The sequence below is a fragment of the Anomaloglossus baeobatrachus genome, chromosome 2 (assembly GCF_048569485.1).
Source record: "Anomaloglossus baeobatrachus isolate aAnoBae1 chromosome 2, aAnoBae1.hap1, whole genome shotgun sequence".
Taxonomy (NCBI): Eukaryota; Metazoa; Chordata; class Amphibia; order Anura; family Aromobatidae; genus Anomaloglossus; species Anomaloglossus baeobatrachus.
Genome location: NC_134354.1, coordinates 275,629,008 through 275,652,033, shown reverse-complemented (window position 1 = coordinate 275,652,033; position 23,026 = coordinate 275,629,008). Strand labels below are relative to the sequence as shown.

Sequence of the window (23,026 nt, the reverse complement as noted above, 5' to 3'; positions counted from 1 at the left end):
GTAACCATGGGTCATGCACAATGAGATATGTGCATATAACTCATGGGCAAGAACTTCATTATTTCATCCAGATGATGGGGCACAGTGTAAAAAACTAGACACTCAGATGGTAGATGAGGGAGACAACAATTGTGGCCCCCTACACTTACTATAGTCTAATGTCTTACAATACTAATGACAGTTGAGTTTTTTTCAACAGCTCTACTCTTAGGGTACCGTCACACTAAACAATGTACCAGCGATTCCAACCACGATACGACCTGGTCAGGATCGCTGGTACGTCGCTACAGAGTTGCTAGTGAGCTGTCAAGCAGCCAGATCTTCCCAACGATGCAGCAATGATACGGCGGTCGCTGGGACCCTGTCACATAGCACGATTCAAATCTTGATTAGTAACATAGGCGTGCATCTACATTGCCTTTTCCGCGCCCCCTCTCCTCCGATTGGTGGTCGTAACTGCGTTGTGACTGGGTGGCCTTGCCTGTAGAGAAGGCAACATAATAGCGCTTCCATCCTTCTCCATCCTTGTCCATCCTACAGTCCCAATGCAGAATGGACTGTATTACGATTTGCTGCTACACGCGGTCCGGGACAAGTGAATTCAGCCCTCTGAAATGTAATGCGATCTACAAGCCAGAACAGAGGTTGGAAGCGGCCAATCCGAATGTAGTAGCGATCACCAATCGGAACAGAGATGGCGTGGAAAACAACGAAGATGCACGCCTACGTGAGTCGAGAACGAGGTCGTCGGGTAAGGTGTCAAACACACCGATGCGTGCTGCCCTGCAGGAGCCTGACTACCAAAAAATGAACCAGAACAGTGTGTAACGATCAGCGATTTCACAGCAGGGGCCAGGTCGCTGCTTAGCGTCACACACAGCGAGATCGCTGATGAGGTAACTGGTACGTCACAAAACCTGTGACTCAGCCAGTTAGCGATGTGAGAAGTACCCCTTACAATGAATCTAGTTGACACATTAACTAACAGAATGCAAAATCAATTACCTCCTAGAGTGTATGTTGTTTGTGGACATAATGTCTATAGGTGGTTACCTAAAGGAGCGGGAGGAACCTGTACTTTAGCTCAGCTTCAGTCGGCTATATGGGTTTGGAATAACAAAGACCTGCCATACAATAATATGCCAGCTCATATGTTAGCAAAATGTGAATCAATCACACAGGAAGCCAAAACCAAGACTACCATGTACCATGGGAGAAGAATATTAGATTATCCTTCTCATTAGTAGGTTTAGAAATTCAGAATGCACACTATATTTAAAATTTAGCTGAACTTATTGATAGTATTACTGAATATGTGTTTGATGCTTTAAATGTATCTTCTACGCTTAAGGACAGTGGATACTAGTGATTAACCAGCACATAACTGTAATAGATTACCTTACTGCTTCACAAGGATGGTACAGCCTGTTGCCACTATATTGATCCATCAGGAGTTAAGCAGGTAAAACACAACATAGAACAAAGTACAAAAAGTGAAAGAATTTCGGAAAACTAAGTTCTGGCTGCAAACTGGTTAGTGAACTACAAATTCCAATCAGACCAAGTGAGGGCTGCTAAGTGGGCAAGTCTGCAATTTAAGTGCTGGCTGCAAAGTAGGTGTATAGTATAGTTGAACACAATAATATAGTTTGACACAAGAGCATAGTTTGGTGTTACCTTTCTAGTTTTCCAGTTTTCATCTGTATTGTTCATCCCCACTTAGTATGTGCTCCATCATGGACAATGCTACCAAGCGTGTATAGCGCCCTTGAAGCCATCAGAGAGCTAAAAGGTACTGCATCCCCATCAGGATGCAGGGCCTACCCGCAGGGACCCAGAAGACCAGTGCCGGTAACAACAAAAACATTCCAGTTAATCCCTGGTGCCAGACTAGGGTTGCACCTAATGGATGACCACTTAGAGGTGGAGCCGATCCAGTCCACTAGACGACCAGGTGGGAGGGGCAGACAGTGGACAGTCAGAGTCAGAGTGAGTAGTGAGTCGGTGACGGACGGAGAGAGCGAGTGGAAGCACTGACATGAGTGTAACAGTGACCAGAGGGCCCAGGCATTTGGTTGCCGGTGGAGTATGGTGGAGTACTCCCAGAGCAATAGCACCAACGGGGTACAGAATCCTAGGTCAGGCAAACACTCCAGGCAGGCCTGATAAAATCTGCACAGTGAGGGGACCATCAAGGACCTCACTGACCTTGAAGTTTGGGACTCAGCAGCAATGGGAGAACCAGGGGATAGGACCAGAGACTCCAACCCCACAGGGTTCACACTGCTGTCATACAGACTACCGTTGAGAGATTACCAGGATAGGACCCCCAGATGCTCCAAGCCACGGCGACCCACCAACCAAAGACAGGTGCAGGCGAAAAAAGCCACCAGGTCACTAAACTGGCACTGGGACTAAGGGGACCAGTAGTCAAGACCAGCCTTCCTTGGGTGACCAGTTTCCATCTTACTGTGCGTAAAGGAACCAGTTGCACTGCAACCCCCTTTGTGGCCTACCTTCTTTCTGCACCCATCCACATCACCTATCCTCTGGGGCCCAGCCCTGCTTGCGGATGTCCTAACATCCAGGCTGCCATCAACACCAGCCCCAGTAGTGAGAACTGTGCAGCAGCAGCAGCTCCATCTACATAACCGCAACCCGCAAAAGGCGTCACGTATAAACTTTCATTTAATCTCCCCTATAAATATACACCTTTTAAAAAGCGTCCCCATGGATACGGAATCGGGCAACGGCCACCAAGTGACATCTCCCCAGCAATACTCCACCTGGGACAGAGTACCCCATAGCCCTGGGCGACACACGTGCATCGTGAGATATATGCATGCCTTGATCAGCCATTTGAGGGTGAATATGTCTATGCTCGATGTCCGTGTGCTACATATTTGAAAGCCCAGGTAACTGATCTAAATATGCAGCTTGTCACACTCAGGTGCAATGCAAACCTGGTGAGGAGTTTAGAGCTCACTGAGCATGCTCTGGCTGGGGCTAGTAATAAGGAAGAGGGTGGAGGTGGTAAAGTTCAAGACCCAGAAGTACGTAGCTGGGTAACAGAAGAAGGGGTAAAGCAAAAAAAGTAAAAGAGCCTAGTCCTGACCTGGCACAACCTAATAAATATGCCTGTTTAGCTGATATTGGGGATGCAGGCCAAGAACTAGGATCACTACAGCAGGATGTTGCTCCTACCAACCAGGAAAATGACTGCTGTAGGAAGGATCGAAATAGGAGTGCAACAAAGGCTAGATAGATGTTGGTGGTTAAGAGTATATAATTGGGCGGACAGACAGGGTAATCTTTTGCAGAGACCATAAATGCCAAACAATGTGTTGTCTACTGAGTGCTAGGGTTCGACATACTGTGGATCAGATAGACAGATTGCTGCGTGGGGCTGGGGAAAACTCAGCGGTCATGGTGCACATTGGTACTAAAAACAAAGTTATAGGGAGGTGGATTATAGGGAACTAAAGGCCCCGTCACATGCTACGATATATTATCTAACAATATGTCGGCGGGGTCACGGAATTTGTGACGCACATCCGGCATCGTTAGAGATGTCGTTGCGTGTGACATCTCCGAACGACATAACGAGCAAAAATACTCACCTTATCGTTGCTCGTTGACACGTCATTCATTTTCATAATGTCGTTCCTCCTTCTGTGTTGTTCGTCGTTCCAGAGGCAGCACACTTCGCTATATGTGACACCTCGGGAACGACGAACACAGCTTACCTGCGTCCCGCCGGCAATGCGGAAGGAAGGAGGTGGGCGGGATTTTACATCCCGCTCATCTCCGCCCCTCCGCTTCTATTGGCCGGGTGCTGTGTTACGTCGCTGTGATGCCGAATGTCCCTCCCCCTTCAGGAAGTGGATGTTCGCTGCCCACAGCGACGTCGTTAGGGAGGTAAGTACGTGTGACAGGGGGTTAACGACATTGTGCGCCACGGGCAACTAATTGCCTGTGATGCACAAACGACGGGTGCGATCGCTCATGCGATCGAATGATATATCGATGCGTGTGACGCCGCCTTAAGAGAAAAGTTGAAGTATAGGACCTCCAAGGTGGTGCTGTCAGGAATACTACCGGTGCCACGAGTGTCACTACTAAGACAGTAGGAGTTTAGGGAGACAAATATGTGGCTTAGAAATTGGTGCAGGAAGAGGGGTTTGGGTTTATGGAGAACTGTACCGACTTCTCTTTTAGCTACAGGCTATATGGTAGGGACAGGCTGCACCTCAATGGGGAGGGTGCAGCTGTGCTGGGGGAGAAAAATAGTCAGACGGATGGAGGAGTTTTTAAACTGGGATCGGGAGGGAGGGAGGGTAGTTGTGCAAAAAAAGGGGATAGATAGAGTAGATAGAGACAGTGAGACAGTAGGGGGTCAAGGCAGGTTTAGGGAGGGCAGGGACATGCAAGGAAAGTAGGGAGGCTAGGCGTAAGAAATGTGTTAATATTATTAAATGTCTGCTGGCAAATGCAAGAAGTCTTGTAAACAAAATGAATGAGTTGGAGACTCTTATAGTCAACAATGTGGTGGGCATTACAGAAACCTGGCTGGATGAAAGCCATGACTGGGTGACAAATGTAGAAGGTTATATCACAAGGACAGAAAAGACAGAAAAAGGTGGGGGAGTGTGTATATTTATTAAATCTAACTTAAGACCTGTGCTCAATGACAACATTGGGGGGAGCTGCTACAGTGTAGAGTTAATATGAGTAAATGTATATGGGGAGGGGAATAATGGAAAAATGCTAATTGGAGTTTGCTATAAGCCTCCTAACATACCTGAACAAGTAGAGGATGAAATGCTGCAACAAATTGAAAAGGCAGCAAATAATTGGGTAGTTATTATAGGGGATTTCAATTACCCAGACATTCAGTTGGACATAAAAGCTACAAGTTCTTATCTACAATTCAAGACAATTACAGTAGAAACCACACGTTTACATACACTATCTAAAAAGACACATCTGCAGTTTTTATCACTATCTGACATGAAATCAGAATACATTTTTCCTATTTTAGGTCAATTAGGAACCAAAATTATTATATTTGCCAAATGCTGAAATAATGAGAGACAGGATGTTTAAAGGAATTTTTATTACTTTCTGCAAAGTCAAATGTTTATTTACATTTCACTAGTATTTGGTACCATTGCCTTACACTGTATCACTTGGGTCAAACGTTTTGGATATCCTTCCACAAGCCTCTCACAATAGTTGAGATACCCAGCTGTGGGTATCAAAACGTGCGTGACCGCATGACGTTTTTTAAAATGATTAAAATAGCTTTTTTTAATAAATGTCGCATGTGGTTCCTCTTATTTTGATACACAGCCAAGATAAGCCCACAGCTGAGGACTGCAGCCTGTAGCCATATGCATTATCTGTGCTGGGTATCATAATATGGGGGGACCCTACCCCAATTTTTTATTTAATTTTTTACAATGATAGTTGCATGTAGCATCTGTGATAGGAAGAGTCAGACACGCTGTCACACCAATCACAGACACCGGTGGGCAGCCTATAGCCATGGCTTTATCTGTGCTGGTATTGATGTACAGGAGGGACTCCATTTTTTAAATTTATTTATTTTACACTGCAGGATAAGGCCACAAACAGTGGCTTTGATTGCAGCCAATAACATGCACTGTTAGATAGGGTGAGGGCATGGTCTACCAGCAGCCAATCAGAGCGACCGGTGGTCGGGAAAGCGTGAATATGTATGAGCATTGAAGAGCGGACTTGGAAGTAGCGTTACCACCGCAATGAGGCTCGGTAAGTATATTGCTCCTGCTTTAACCCTTTTGTTTTTTGTTTTTTTTATTATTATCCAGGTGGCTGAACCCGAACGGTAACAAGGACTTCCCAGAGAAGTCTGTGTCTGGTTCTGGGACCCGAACACCTGCTGTTGGGTACGGACACCGAACTTTACAGTTTGGGTTCGCTCATCACTATTTAAAGGCTTAATGCAAATTACCAGAAAGCTTTTACTCAAGGTGTATACTTCCTCTGATGCAGATCAATCATAAGCAGCCAACAACACATTGGAGGAAAAAGAACACTCCTCCACAATAGCACTGATAAGCAGAGTGAGGACATATACTGAAGCACAGCAGACCTGAGTGTGATTAACTGGCAGCTTTCAGCTCTCATCTCTGGCAGTCTCATTACAAACACTTTTAGTTGCTGTCATAGTGCTGCCAGCTATGTCAATTATTAGCAGACATTCACATACAACAGAAAAAAAAGACCATACCCTCACTATAGCTGGCACAGACTCTGTGTGAGACAATATTGCCCAGTCTGCTCTCCTCACTGCAGAGTGATTACATCTGCTTGAGCACAGCAGACCTGACTGTGATTGACAGCTTTCATCTCCAGCAGTCAATGTGGGGGAATGGGCAGTAAAGCATTAAGCCCCCGTCACACATAGCGAGATCGCTGAAACGTCACAGGTTTTGTGACGTATCAGCGATATCGCTGTGTGTGATAAGTGTCGCGGGCGGAGGAGGGGACGCTGCGCTCTCCCACTGCTCGGGTCCGGCTGCTGCTGCTGCTCGGTGGTGGCTCGAGCGGTGGGCCGGATCCCGGGGACTCGAGCGGCGTTCCTCGCCCGTGAGTGAAAAGGGGAATTGATGGTGGGGACTTGGTTATTGTCCGTGACGCCACCCACGGTTGTGGTGAAGTTGGTGACACCACCGCTGCTCTGGACGGGGATCCCGGGAGCGGTGACAGGGAGCAGCTTTGATGTTAGTTCTCCCCTCCGTGGGTAGGGGGGTTGGTTGTCCCGGGGCCCAATGATGGGGTAGGGATGGATGGCAGGCGGGTTACGGGGCCTGGCGAGGGGGCAGCGCTGTGCCGCATGGCACGGTGGTACTCACTCAGCCAATGATGAGGACACAGTTCTCGGTAAAACACACGGCTGGATGGACGGGTCCCACAGACGACTGCGGTGTTTCTCCTCCCGGCAGGTTGATGGTGACTGCCTTTCCCTGCACCTGTGTAACGTGTATGGTTCCAATGGGTTCCCACCGGTAACCCGCTCCCCAGCTTGGATGGGTGCTGAAGGAGCCCCTTTTGCCCGCAGGCTCTGGCCCTGGGAACTTTAGCCTTGGCGGTGACTGTGTTTCCCTCTCTCGGTTGGACTGTTGCCTTCTGACGGGACTTGGCTGCTTTGAAACCCAGGAGGTTCCCTTCGCTAACGGATTTGGCAAATTCACGGCGACTCCTAGCCTTGCCGGGGTCCGTAAGCCCCTGCCGGATGGTGCTGGCTTCTCTTTGCGTACCGGTCTGGTACCGCCGGGCCACCGCCCATCCACGGTCCTTACGGTTAGCTCCAATAGGCCACTCCTGCAGACGGTCACCACCGTCTGCCAGCCTTGCTGATCCGTCCGGGCCACACACCCGGACCAACTTCAGGCTGCTTAACTGCCACTTTCCTCCTTTCTCAACTCTCATCAAAACTAATTTGCCCTACTTTTCCCGCCTCCAGGACTGTGAACTCCTCGGTGGGCGGGGCCAACCGCCTGGCCCACCCCCTGGTGTGGACATCAGCCCCTGGAGGAAGGTAACAAGGGTTTTTGTCTGACTTTGGTGTGCCTGACCGGTAGTGTGGGGTGTGTAGGTGTTGTTCTCTGTGGCCCCTGGCTTGTCCAGGGTGCCACATTCCCCCTTAGTAAAATGCAGACTGTCCACGGGCTGCCCGTCCATCACCGGTTTTATTTTCACAAACTGGAAAAGATAAAACGGTAAAACAGGTTACATTTATAATAACATCTTCCCACATCGGGAGGTACTCTTACTTAAAACGTTGCAAACAGTTTCGGCTTCCGCTCTCTCCCACCCAAGTAACCTGGCCCTGATGCTGCCCCTAAGCAAACAGGCAGAACCCCTTGACCCCAGTCCAGCACAAGTTACCCGAGCGGGTTCTGTCCTTTTCAGGGGACCCACGTCCATGGGGAACCCCTGAAACCCCCAGAGGATCGCCACCAGTTCCGGTGGTGGCTGGGCCCCAGCTTGCTCCACTGCGGGCCCTTCCTCCAATCTGCCTCTCCGGAGGCGGCAACGGTGAAAGCCACAAACATAATTATTTACAAGCCACAAGTTCGTGGTTGTCTTGCTAGTTCTCACGCTTGTCCATAAGGAGGCCCTTATGCATAACTTGTAAGCAGTCCCCACGGGGACAACAGTGCTGGCAACGACCGGTCTCAATCAGGCTGACAATCAGGTAAATCTTCGGTTAATCATCTACTTATCATTCTTTTAAACGGTACTTTTAACACTGGTGGTCCCAACAGGGGACAATTGCAACGGGACTCCGCTGCCATCACTCTGATTCCTCTGAGTCGGCCTCATCCTCCGCCACCAGCATATCAAACATGCAGTGACAGGCCTGCTGTGAAAGGGGTGCCCGGTATCCGTTTCCACCATTGCACGGGGTGTAATAAACCACCAGTTCTCCCACGTAGCGGAGACGTTCACTTGCCGTATCACTTCCAGGTGTGGGCTCAGCACCGGAGCTGGAGTGACTATCACTTGTCTCTGCATCAGGCGGGTTGCCGCCAGCTGCCGCAGCCTCCCGGCTCCCAGTATCCAGCACATCAGATTCTTCTGCGGTAGTGTGGGGTAGTAGGTCAGGTGGGTTCACGCTGAGGCGCCCCATAAGTAATAGTAAGGGCGATGCGTGGGTCGAGACTGGGCCGGGCCCCTCAGCCGCAGTGGCCGGTCCTGGTAGGACATAGGGACGTGGGTCACCTGTCGGCTCCGTCACATCTGTTCCCATCCCGTACATTGGGGCAGTCGCAATCAGCATCTCCACCTCATTGGTCCACTGCTCCATCATAAGGCGTATCTGGTTCTGCTGGCGTTGGTTGAACTCAATTATTCTGGCCTTCATCCACTCCATGATCCCGGGCTCGGGCACAGCACCTGGTGCCATCCTGGCCGGGGCCTCTGATACGTCTTCACTAAGGGGTTGCGATCCTGGCGGTTCCCACAGGGGTGATTCAGGCCAGCTCCGCGTGTTTGCAGCCAGTCGGTCCGCCGAGGCGGATTGACAGGGTATTGCTACCGGTTGAACGGGTAGCGGGCCTAGTGGCGGGGCGGCAGCAGCTAACACGGGTAGTGGGGGAGGAGGCAGGGCGAGCATGGATGGACCGGGTCCCTCGGCCGCGATGACCGACCCACTAGGGGTACAGGGGCGTGGGTCACTCACCCTCCCTTCCAAATCCTCTTCCACCTCGCGTCTCCGCATAGCAGCCACCACGTCCGCCATGTCGGTCTCCCACTCCTCCAGGAGGAGTTGCATGTGGGCTTGCAGGCGGTTACTGAGCGGGGCGGTCCGGTCTCTCAGCCACATCGCCGTGCCGGGCGCGGGAACGTCATCGTTGGTAGTCGGACTGTGCATCTTGGCAATGAGGTCTTCCAGGAACCCAGTATCGCCGCAGAATCCTGGCGTCTCTGCTATTATAGCCGTGGGCTACATGCGGCCAGACGCCATCAGTCCCCCTTAGTCTCTTTCCGGCTCCTCCTCTACAGGGGCGGGGTTTTGGCCTTCGCGCCTCCACTACCCGAGGGGACGCTCGAGCGGGAATTTTTCGCGCCCAAGATGGCGGCTTCTCAAATTTTCCGGCTGGACACCTCCGGCGGTTACAAGGCGCACCTCTACCAGACGGCAGAGCGGTAGGATCCTGTTCGTGACGCCAAGTTGTCGCGGGCGGAAGAGGGGACGCTGCGCTCTCCCACTGCTCGGGTCCGGCTGCTGCTGCTGCTCGGTGGTGGCTCGAGCGGTGGGCCGGATCCCGGGGACTTGAGCGGCGTTCCTCGCCCGTGAGTGAAAAGGGGAATTGATGGTGGGGATTTGGTTATTGTCCGTGATGCCACCCACGGTTGTGGTGAAGTTGGTGACACCACCGCTGCTCTGGACGGGGATCCCGGGAGCGGTGACAGGGAGCAGCTTTGATGTTAGTTCTCCCCTCCGTAGGTAGGGGGGTTGGTTGTCCCGGGGCCCGGTGATTGGGTAGGGATGGATGGCAGGCGGGTTACGGGGCCTGGTGAGGTGCAGGGTCGCGGGGGCAGCGCTGTGCCGCACGGCATGGTGATACTCACTCAGCCAATGATGAGGACACAGTTCTCGGTAAAACACACGGCTGGATGGACGGGTCCCACAGACGGCTGCGGTGTTGTTTCTCCCGGCAGGTTGATGGTGACTGCCTTTCCCTGCACCTATGTAGTGTAACGGTTCCAATGGGTTCCCACCGGTAACCCGCTCCCCAGCTTGGATAGGTGCTGAAGGAGCCCCTTTTGCCCGCAGGCTCTGGCCCTGGGAACTTTAGCCTTGGCGGTGACTGTGTTTCCCTCTCTTGGTTGGACTGTTGCCTTCTGACGGGACTTGGCTGCTGGGAAACCCAGGAGGTTCCCTTCGCTAACGGATTTGGCAAATTCACGGCGACTCCTAGCCTTGCCGGGGTCCGTAAGCCCCTGCCGGATGGTGCTGGCTTCTCTTTGCGTACCGGTCCGGTACCGCCGGGCCACCGCCCATCCACGGTCCTTACGGTTAGCTCCAATAGGCCACTCCTGCAGACGGTCACCACCGTCTGCCAGCCTTGCTGATCCGTCCGGGCCACACACCCGGACCAACTTCAGGCTGCTTAACTGCCACTTTCCTCCTTTCTCAACTCTCCTCCAAACTAATCTGCCCTACTTTTCCCGCCTCCAGGACTGTGAACTCCTCGGTGGGCGGGGCCAACTGCCTGGCCCAACCCCTGGTGTGTACATCAGCCCCTGGAGGAAGGCAACAAGGGTTTTTGTCTGACTTTGGTGTGCCTGACCGGGAGTGTGGGGTGTGTAGGTGTTGTTCTCTGTGTCCCCTGGCTCGTCCAGGGCGCCACATAAGCAGCAGCAAGCGGGCCCCTGCTGTGAGGTCGCTGATCGTGACAAAACGATCAGGACCATTTTTTGCTCGGTGGTTTCCCGCTGTGCAGCACGCATCTGCGTGATTGACGGAGGGAGACCAACAAGCGCCGGTTCTGAGTGTGCAGGGAGCAGTCGTTACACGGGTCGCTGGTGGCTGATGGCTGGTCGCTGGTCACTGTGGAGATCTGCCTGATTGACAGCTCAACAGCGACCATGTAGCGACATTCCAGCGATCCCTGCCAGGTCGGATAGCTGGTGGGATCGCTGGTACGTCGCTTTGTGTTACGGGACCCTAACACTTGCCTTGGCAATGCTAATGAATATTTCGTCCTGCCAATAAAGCTCATTTGAATTTGAGAGGAGAGTTAGTAGAAGTGTTTGTAATGAGACTTAACTCCTGCAGCACTGTCCCTCCCCACACTAAGGCTAAGACCCCACTTTGCGTTCTCCTACTTACAGTTCTAAACGCACGTTTTGGGCTTAATTGATTTGACCAAAGTTGCCTTTTTCAGAAATTAAGCGCTGAAAACGCATGCATATTTACCGCGTTTTAGATGCGTTTTCAGCGCTTTTTACATGCTTTTTCACCTGCGTTTTGCCGGATGCGTTTTGAACATCAAGACGCTACTAAATAAAGTTTAATCTGTCAAACACAATGAAAAAAGAGAAAAAAAGGAACACATCGATTTTTAGAAATAATAAAGAAAATAGAAATATTGAATAAAATTATAGCGGTAATATACTATTTATTGCAAAAATAGCAATAAATTATAATTTTTTTTTAATTTAATTGTCAGACTGTGTGTGTGTGTAAAGGGACATCTGAAATCATTATTTTAATGTCCAAAAACCATGCGTTTTGGTAGTCCAAAACGCATGTTTTCTGCACATAAAAAGCAGGTAAAACGCAGGAAATTGAAGTAATCTTGTTTTTTGCCATTTCTCATTGACTTCAATGTTAGCAAAACGCACCCAAAATGGCAAAAACAATTGACATGCTGCTTCTTTGAACACATGGTTTTTGCCACAAAATATGCAAATTAAACGCAGCGTTTAGAAACGCAATGTGCGGTCTAGAAATCCCCAATTTAAATAGACTTTGCTGTAAAATCAAAACGCATGCCTTTTGGCATGAAAAAAGTGCTTCTCAAAATGGACCTAATAAGCACCTGAAACGCAGGTGGAAACACAAAGTGGGGTCTTAGCCTTAATGCCAGAGATGGAGCCGAAATCTGTCAATTAATCATATTCCAGTCTGCTGTGCTCTGGCTTGTCATTACTCTGCAGTGAGGAAAGCAGGCAAAATAATAAAAATAACTAAAAAGTTGTATCTGCTCTGCAGTGATGTCCATGTCAACATGAAAACTTTAGTGAAAGGTCCTCTATATAGGTTGTGGGTTCTTTGGCCTCTACAGTTGAGGTTCAATAGTAAAGCCATCCCCTTAAGTCCAGTCCTTGTACCTTTTCAGATTGGTATATTTAAGCATCGCTGTCATATCACCCAATAATAGCTCCAAAATACTTAGTTACACACCCCATTGAAAGTATATGAATCAAACTTCCATAGCTCAAAAGTGTAGGATTTTCATCGCAAAAGCAGAATAAAGCAGAAATAGGAAAGTATGTAAGATAAGCCAGCAAAACGAATACACAAAGTGAAAGCTGCACAACAAATTCAGAGAAATTAGAACAAGCATAACTGCTTTATAATACATAAGGAATGGAAAATACAACTAGCCATATGAAAAATTGAAAAAATTGAAAAAATCTAAATGTGACATTGCATGACTGCTGAAGATTATTTGAAGAAAAAAAAAAGATATATTTAGCTAATGTATTGATCAATTCATTACTGCCCCATAACCACTTCACGGTAATCTCTTATTTATGGGGTCACTAACCAAATGTTACCTCTGTGCGGTTAAAACCTGCTTGTGTATGGGAAGCCAGGGACCTGGCTATATAGGAAATTGAACAAACATAGTTAAAGGGCGGGACTGGGTTCTCAGACAGAAAAAGGTTGCATAACAATCACACAAGCTTACACTTTATATAGATTGTGTATTTTTTAGCTAACACCATTTGCAATGGTGTTCCAGCAGTCTTTTTGATTGGCAAAACGAATACAAACTGCTTACCCCGTCTGTTCGAACACTGGTTCTTTGGAACGCCCAAGAAAAAGTAGTGTTTACATCACTCTTCAAATGATGTGAATAGGACTGCTTATCTCTAGTGCCATTCCAGCTTTCTATCAGTGAACTTACGTCCATATCCGTGGCCTGGAAAAGAATAAAAGTAAAAAAAGAAGAGATGCACATAAATAATATAACGGTACATGAGAGGCAAAAAGCAGAAACTCAATTAATATACAATTTGCAAAGCAGAGATATTTAATTGATGGGTTCAAACATGGTCAGCTACTATATGCCTTGAACTTACATATCCAGAAATAGAATAGAGTAAACATAGTAATCCACAATGTAAATCTCCTCCGATATCTTACCAAAAGCCTGGCCCCTGTATTATACTCCATGGGCCATGATGCTCATTCTACAGATCTGGCGACATTGAAGCAATTTTAATCTGCATGGTTCAGCACTTGCACCTTATTTCATGCTTCCATGTGCACTATTGTTTAGGGGTACATGAATGGTTGATTTATTGTATCCCTTTTGGGCATACCCTCTCATTTTAATAATTATGCACTAAAAGTTATATTTTAACTGGGATCTCTGCTGTATACCCGATTTATCCCAAAATAATCACAATAGGCTCCATACCCATTTGGCCTATTTATGAAAAGTCTATTATGGAAAACTACTTTAATGGGATACATAACATACCTTCATGAAGAAAAGCTGGCAATTTACGGAACATTTCATATCAAACACAAATGTAATACGGGACACCTCATTACTTTCACCAAATTCAGTTAATTGCTGTTGGGAACTGAAAAAAAAAAGAAAGACATTTAAAAGGTCAATTATGAGAAGTCATGTATTGAAATGTGGGCTACCTATAGTTGTTACCTGAAGGCAGGAACATTCAACGTGAGTATCATATAATCATTGTCCGAAGACCCGCCAGATGTGTATACATAGTCTCCAGCCACTTCCCATCCTGTAAAACAGGCAAAAGAAAAATTTCAACAGTTGCCTTCAGCTCAAAATGCTTATTCTACAATATATAGACACTTTCAGACATTTGTAATATCCACTATCATAGACACAAACAGAAGGCCACCATACAACGTCAGTGCCCCGGAGAGAAGGGCCATAAGTCTTTGAAAACCAACAAAGAAATCATCGTTAAACCTGCAGACAAGGGGGGTGCAATAGTCATAATGAACAAATCAGACTACATGACGGAAGCAAACAGACAACTGATGGACACATGCTACTATAAAAAGTTGGGGTCTGACCCTACACAGGACTACTACAAAGAACTTAACACGTTGGTTTCTTGTCTGCCTGACAAATCCTTAAGAGCTGATTTACGGATACCAGAAAGTCCGAGAATAGGCACATTCTACATGCTTCCCAAAATCCACAAATCCCGGAAGAACTATCAATTCATGTGTGGGCACCCTCACTGAACATGTTTCTGGATGGGTAGAGGGTATTTTTAAACCCCTGGCAAAGGATACAAGCAGCTACACGTGTGGAGAATTATTAGACAAATGAGTATTTTAATCACATGATAATTTTATACATGTTGTCCTACTCCAAGCTGTATAGGCTTGAGAGCCAACTACCAATTAAGTAAATCAGGTGATGTGCATCTCTGTAATGAGGAGGGGTGTGGTGCACTGACATCAACACCCTATATAAGGTGTGCTTATTTATTAGGAAACTTCCTTTCCTTTGGAAAAATGGGTCAGAAGAGAGATTTGACGGGCTCTGAAAAGTCCAAAATTGTGAGATGTCTTACAGAGGGATGCAGCAGTCTTGAAATTGCCAAACTTTTGAAGCGTGATCACCGCACAATCAAACATTTCATGGCAAATAGCCAACAGGGTCGCAAGAAGCATGTTGGGCAAAAAAGGCACAAAATAACTTCCCATGAATTGAGGAAAATCAAGCGTGAAGCTGCCAAGATGCCATTTGCCACCAGTTTGGCCATATTTTAGAGCTGCAACGTTACTGAAGTATCAAAAAGCACAAGGTGTGCCATACTCAGGGACATGGCCAAGGTAAGGAAGGCTGAAAAACAACCACCTTTGAACAAGAAATATAAGATAAAACGTCAAAACTGGGCCAAGAAATATTTTAAGACTGAATTTTCAAAGGTTTTATGGACTGATGAAATGAGAGTGAGACTCTTGATGGGCCAGATGGATAGGCCAGAGGCTGAATTAGTAAAGGGCAGAGCGCTCCACTCCGACTCAGACGCCAGATAGGTGGAGGTGGGGGTACTGGTATGGGCTGGCATCATCAAAAATGAACTTGTGGGACCTTTTCGGGTTGAGAATGGAGTGAAGCTCCACTCCCAGACCTACTGCCAGTTTCTGGAAGACAACTTCTTCAAGAAGTGGTACAGGAAGAAGTCGGTATCGTTCCAGAAAAATATGGATTTTCATTCAGGACAATGCTCCATCATATGCATCCAACTACTCCACAGTGTGGCTGGACAGTAAAGTTCTAAAAGATGAAAAAATAATGACATGGTCCCCTTGTTCACCTGATCTGAACCCCATAGAGAACCTGTGGTCCCTCATAAAATGTGAGACCTACAGGGAGGGAAAACAGTACACCTCTCGGAACAGTGTCTGGGAGGCTGTGGTGGCTGCTGCACGCAATGTTGATCATAAATAGATCAAGCAACTGACAGAATCTATGGATAGTAGGCTGTTGAGTTATCATAAAGAAAGGTGGCTATATTGGTTACTAATTTTTTGGGGTTTTGTTTTTGCATGCCAGAAATGTTTATTTCTAACTTTTGTGCAGTTATATTGGTTTACCTGGTGAAAATAAACAAGTGAGATGGGAATATATTTGGTTTCTATTAAGTTGCCTAATAATTCTGCACAGTAATAGTTACCTGCACAAACAGATATCCTCCAAATCTAAAAAAACCCTACTCCAACTTCCAAAAATATTAAGCTTTGATATTTATGAGTCTTTTGGTTAATTGAGAACATAGTTGTTGATCAATAATAAAAAAATCCTCAAAAATGCAACTTGCCTAATAATTCTGCACACAGTGTACATTCAGAACACAACTGACCTATTGAAAAAACTATCAGCAATATGTCCTCTACCAGAAGGAACCATCCTTCCCACTATGATTGTAGAATCTTTGTACTCGCAAAATCCCACATCAGGATGGATTAATTGCCTGCAAAGTCTTCCTGGAAAATACAGGAATTTATGCCAATTCTGTGGTGAAACAGCCAAGCAAATGGTATCGTTAATAACGTGGTAACAATTAAAATATAACTTTTAATCACTAATAATTAAAAAGATTATTAACCACACAACATAAATGGTTGTAAAACCAACCTAAAGTGATTGGAGCAAATATCCAGCTCCTACTATTACAGTTAAGACAAACAAACACGGTAGGAGAGTCCCCCACCATGAGTGCTAGTATTGGAGGTGACAAGAAATCATCAGTTGTCACACCAGAATGTACACCAAAATATATTGCACATTAATCTATAGTGTTAAAGGATATCACCAGGACCATTGGTTAGGCCTCACTGTGGTTTATAAAACAAAAGGTGTTGTCCAATAGAGGGGGGGCAGATACATCAGCCTCACAATACCCCTCAAGTGGCAACAATCTGACCTTGTATGTTCTTAGCCTTCCCAACGAGTTTCTTAATTCACTTAGTCATCAGGGGACTGTGGTCAAGAAATCAAAGCCTTCAGCATAATACGGACTTCCAACATGGTGTGTCAGGACAAGAGGATAATGCCCGATCAGGCCTCTTGCCTAGTACTGGTTCATTGACGCTATTTTAATCATCTGGACAGAGTTTGAGCAACAGCTCAAAATGTTCTATGAACACTTTAATCAGTTTCATCCCACCATAAACTTAACACTCAACTACCCATGCACTGAAATCAAGTTTTTCAACACCATCATCAAACTATGGAACAATGTAATAGAGACATCTCTGTACCAGAAACCACTTGACCGTCCAAGATACCTCAAATGGGACAGTTTTCTTCCAAAACACAAACTCTATTGTGTACAGTCAGGCCATCAGATACAATCTGATATGTTCCAACCCTACAGATAGAGACAATCCCCTTGGGAGCCTCAGAAAAACCTTTTGAATCAGGGTTACCATCCAAGAGCAATTGAAAACCAGCTTACAAGAGCCACCAGAATATCAAGAAACCATCTCCTACATTATAAAACTAGAGAAGACAACAACAGGTTACCTCTTGTGATCACCTACAATCCAAATCTGGAGGTGTTAAGAGGAGCTGCATGGAAACTACAACCATTACTACAATAAGATTCCCAATTAAAATCTATTTTTCCAGTCCCCCCACTTGTGTGTTTAGGCAGCCTCCGAATCTAAAGCTGGTGTCACACTAAACGACAGCGACAACGACGTCGCTGTTACGTCACCATTTTCGGTGACGTAACAGCGACCTTGTAAGTCGCTGTTATGATCGCTGCTTAGCTGTCAAACACAGCAGAAGCAGCGATCATAAGGTCGCTGTGCTACATGTTCAGAGAGCAGGGAGCCGCGCTTAGCGCTGGCTCCTTGCTCTCCTGCAGCACACATCGGGTTAATTAACCCGATGTGTGCTGCAGCTACATGTCACAGTGCAGAGAGCAGGGAGCCGCGCGCACTGCTTAGTGCTGGCTCCTTGCTCTCCTTGCTACAGTATACATCGGGTTAATTACCCGATGCATACTGCAGCCACATGTCACAGTGCAGGAGCCGGCACTGGCAGCAAGAGCGGAGGCTGGTAACCAGCGTAAACATCGGGTAACCAGGGAAAGGTCTTCCCTTGGTTACTCGATGTTTACGCTGGTTACAGCTTACCGCAGCTGCCAGTGCCGGCTCCTGATCGCTTCATTTCGTCGCTCTCTCGCTGTCATACACAGCGATGTGTGTGTCACAGCGGGAGAGTGACGACCAAAAAATGAAGCTGGACATTCAGCAACGACCGGCGACCTCACAGCAGGGGCCAGGTCATTGCTGGATGTCACACACAGCGACAGCGACGGGACGTCGCTGCAACGTCACAGAAAATGGTGACGTAGCAGCGACGTCGTTGTCGTCGTCGTTATGTGTGACACCAGCTTAAGAAGCATGATTGTCAGAAGCTTTCGGTCCTCTTCAACAACAGGAACATTTCCCTGCAACCAGAAAAAATGTAAGACCTGTCCATTTATATTGACAATGGACAAGATAAGACTCCCAGATCACATCAGGACTACAAGATCCCAGGAACCTTCAGCTGCACAACAACTAATGTGGGGTACTTAATTCTATGTACTAAATGTCCACCTGGGGGTCTGTATGTAGGGGAGACACGACAACAGCTCAGAACAAGGATGAATTTTCATGGCCACACAAGAAAAAAGGATGGATCTACCTGTAGCCAAACAGTTTTGTAACCCTGATCACAGCATCAAGGAAATGAAATTGCTGGTATTGAAAGGAAATTTCAAATCCCAGAGAGACAGGAGACTCTGGGAGTACAAATTTATGATGACGTTTGACACATTCAGAGCAGGAATGAATGTGTCACATGGATTTATGTCTTTTTACATCAATTAAGAAATGTGCACCTCAGACCATCAGGGGGCAACACAACTTTGGACCAGACCTCAGAGGACAATAAAACTTTCACATTCTTTGTCCATGAATTGCCCCAATATTTACTTTTGTATCAGTTTGTCCCCTTGCCATACTGATCGTTCTGCTTCACATAACGTGCCCTATTTACTGCACTATTCTATGTTTTGTTGTCTATAAATATGTGACTCTTGAGATTTTGTGATATACTGAGCCTGATGAACAGACCCGAGTAGTCTCTAAAGCTTGCTATTACCATCTTTTCAGTTAGCCTTTAAAAAAGGTATCAACCACTGAGAACTCTCAGTTCTTTTAAACATTTATTTTTCTATCTACTAGCTAACATGGTATAAAGATATATTGTACCTATTCTACAAAGATAAATGTACAATGTTTCTTAGATTGGCTTGTATTGGTCATACATTTTTCCTGACAGTTTTCCACAATTGACCAAAGCAATTCCAACACTAGGCCTAGAACATGTAAGGGATTTGTGTACCAGGTGGTTAGCTGGTGTCCCAGGAAACACATTTTAAAACTAGCAGTGAAAGCAGCCTTTACCACTGTCAGACCAACATCTCTCAGAAATTTGAAAGTAAGCTATTTGGCTGCCAGAACCTGTAATGAACATCAGCACTAAGGCCCATCAGTAGAGATGAGCAAACTGGAATGGTAAACTTAGGGGTTCGTACCAGACACCTGGCATCCGGAGCTCGAACTCGAATACAGACTTTTAAAAAAAGTCTATGTCCGAATTCGGGGTTTGGATACTGTTCGTATACTAATAAAAGTTTGTTGGAAGGTTGAGGTGCAGTCAATCAACAAGCTTTTTGGCATGGGGAAGATGCCTGTACACTGCTGTGGATAATGTAAAGTAAAAAAAAAAAAAAAATGTCTTGGAGTTCTGTTGTGAATGTCATCCGAGGGGGTGATGGTTTGTAGCTCCCTCTGGTGGTCAGGACTGGGGTTGAAGCTGACTGTGACTCAACAGGTATGGGAGTTAATTGTGAGTTTAGGAAGCCCATTTGCAGATCAGCCTGGGCTATATAGTAGAGCAGTGTCTGCTGGCTGGGGTCGGTGATAGAGGTTTTTCCTCAGTCTCTTGTCCTTAAATTTATCCTGTGTCTGTACCATTCCAGATAAGTTGCAAGTTCTTTGCATTATTGCCTGATCCACACCTAAGGGTGGTTGTGTTTCTTTTCATTTTGCTTAAAGTCTGTTTTCTTGTAGGAAAGGAATTGTCTGTTTTGATAAGCATGGGGGTTCCCCATCTGCAGACCCCACTGCAAGAAAAGGGAGATTCTCCCTGTTCTATTTGATTATTTCCACTTTTTTATTTCTTGTGGGGGTTTTTGATATCTTGTTTCTCCCATTATTTACTAGAGAACCTGATATAGTGGGAGAGAGTCCGTGTGGTCTCAGTATTTTTTATTATCAGGAGATTGGTATTTTTTGCAGGGTTTTTGGCTGGCCACAAATCAGTTATCTATCCTGTCCTGTTCTATCTAGGAAGTTGGGCCTCGCCTTTGCTAATCTATATTTCCTGTGTATTGTGTTTTCTTACATCACCGTTGGCTTTGTATGTTGGGGGCTTGCTATTCCTTTGGGTACTACTCTGAGACAAGATAGGTTTCCTCATTTCTATCTATGAGGTGCAGTAAGTTTCTCCAGCTGTGACTAGGTGTGTTTAGGAACACTCCACGGCTACTTCTAGTGTGGTCTGACACATAGGGGATTGTGGTCAGCTCAGGTTCCAACTACTCTTGTGTTTTTCAGCTGTTGGGATTTTTGTGATCGTCCACGGTGACCAGATCATAACAGGGTTCCCTCTGTTTTTGATAACCAGCATATGTAAAGCAGACAACTGCGAGCTACAGGCCTCAGCTGTCTGCTTTACGTTGGCTAGTTATCAAAAATAGAGGGAATCCCCTGCCGTTTTTTACATTATTTAAGTAAATAAAAACAGAGTGGGGCCCCCCTATTTTTGATAACCAGCCATGGTAAAAACAGACAGCTGGGGGCTGGTATCAGGCTGGGAAGGTTCATGGTTATTTGGACTTTTCCAGCCTAAAAATAGCAGCTGCAGCCACCCTCTTTCACAACTTTGAGGATTTAGTTTTAATTAATGAATTGGTGAACGAGGAAGTGTGGGGGAAACTTAATTCAAATATCTATTTTTTCAGTGTGTTTGTTTTATTATCTGTATACTTACCGGGTTAGTAATGAGTGTGTCTAATAGATGCCTCTCCATTACTAACCCCTGGGCTGGATGTCAGCTGTCAATTCACAGCTGACAATCCCAAAAGTATTACCCCAATTGCCACCGCACAGATGTGACCTCAGAAATGAGAAGTTTGATAATGACTGATCAATTATGGCAGAGAAAGAAGCAAATTTTATCAGATAAGATATCTTACAAAGTTGCTTATTTTCATGTGTACTATTGATTTATGAAATAAAATTTTAAAAAACAAATGCTTTAAGCCTCATCCTCAAAATACATACAACCATCATCTACATCTAATAGTGGAGTGTAGAACTGAGCTTCTCCATCATAGCATGTCGGTAGAATGCCATAGGTCTGTAGGCTAATAGGCCTACCACAATGGTTCTCCTATGAAGACCATCAGAGTGGGATTTTCATAATATACCCAAACACTGCGCAATTGCAGTATATAATATAAGTGATTGAACCTTCCATGGTTTAAGTCCTCCAAGGGGACTAGAAAATAAAAGAGTAAAAAGAAAAAAAAGTGTGGAAACTGGACTTTTACAAATGTAGAGATGTCAAATATTATATACTGTGTATATATTATCTAATATATAAAGCTGAATGTGTGTGTGTGTATATGTGTATGTCCGGGATTTGCATCCGTCGCAGCTACAGCCACAAAATTTTGCACACTCACACTTCTGGACCCCGAGAGCGTCATAGGCTATGTTTTGAGGGGAAATTTTAACCCCACTCTTTACAGTTATTTGCCATAAAACCTGCCTCCATTAAAGCGAATGGAGCTGTGAGCCACAGTGCAGCCAGAACTTCAGAAGAATGCGCAGCCACGCCCTTATATGGAATGTTGGCGTGTCACAATGCAGCCAGGGAAAGAGGCAGACAAAGAGACAGACTGACAGGGAAAGAGACAGACAGGGAAAGACAGGGAAAGAGAGAGACAGGTTAAGAGACAGACACAGACAAAGAGACAGACAGACAGGGAAATAAAGGGAAAGAGACAGACAGGGTAAGAGACAGACAAAGAGACAGACACGGGGAAAGAGACAGACAGGGAAAGAGAGGGAAAGTGACAGATAGACAGGGAAAGAGCTAGATAGACAGGGAAAGAGATTGAGACAGATGGAGAAAGAGACAGTCAGAGACAGACAGGGAAAGAGACAGACAGGGAAAGAGAGACAGATATATACAGACGGGGAGACAGACATAATTACATTTATATCTATTTGTTTTGTGGATTTTGTGTGCAGAATACATTTTTGTTAATACATTCTATTTTGATAACAGCAGTTATTAACCCGGGCGAAGCCGGGTAGTACAGCTAATAAATATATATTTATATTTATATATTATATATATATATATATATATATATATATATATATATATATATATATATTTATTTATATATTTTATGTATGATATACACATATACAGTGCCTACAAGTAGTATTCAACCCCCTGCAGATTTAGCTGGTTTGATAAGATGCAAATAAGTTAGAGCCTGCAAACTTCAAACAGTAGCAGGATTTATTAACAGATGCATAAATCTTAAAAACCAACAAGCTATGTTGCTCAGTTAAGTTTTAATACATTTTCAACATAAAAGTGTGGGTCAATTATTATTCAACCCCTAGGTTTAATATTTTGTGGAATAACCCTTGTTTGCAATTACAGCTAATAATCGTCTTTTATAAGACCTGATCAGGCCGGCACAGGTCTCTGGAGTTATCTTGGCCCATTCCTCCATGCAGATCTTCTCCAAGTTATCTAGGTTCTTTGGGTGTCTCATGTGGACTTTAATCTTGAGCTCCTTCCACAAGTTTTCAATTGGGTTAAGGTCAGGAGACTGACTAGGCCACTGCAATACCTTGATTTTTTCCCTCTTGAACCAGGCCTTGGTTTTCTTGGCTGTGTGCTTTGGGTCGTTGTCTTGTTGGAAGATGAAATGACGACCCATCTTAAGATCCTTGATGGAGGAGCGGAGGTTTTTGGCCAAAATCTCCAGGTAGGCCGTGCTATCCATCTTCCCATGGATGCGGACCAGATGGCCAAGCCCCTTGGCTGAGAAACAGCCCCACAGCCACCACCATGCT

The 23,026-nt window shown here is 45.9% G+C and overlaps 1 protein-coding gene across 2 annotated transcripts in view; it reads right to left on the bottom strand.

Annotated features, from left to right (window-relative positions):
• Positions 1 to 23,026, bottom strand: part of ELAPOR1 (endosome-lysosome associated apoptosis and autophagy regulator 1) — a 231,190-nt gene that overhangs the window by 63,149 nt on the left and 145,015 nt on the right. For both annotated transcript variants that reach the window (XM_075335810.1, XM_075335811.1), the window contains exons 11-13: positions 13,962 to 14,052; positions 13,776 to 13,881; positions 13,071 to 13,211 (exon numbers count right to left, since the gene is read on the bottom strand). In XM_075335810.1, coding sequence (XP_075191925.1) covers positions 13,071 to 13,211; positions 13,776 to 13,881; positions 13,962 to 14,052 — 338 coding nt within the window. The remainder of the gene's footprint in view (positions 1 to 13,070; positions 13,212 to 13,775; positions 13,882 to 13,961; positions 14,053 to 23,026) is intronic.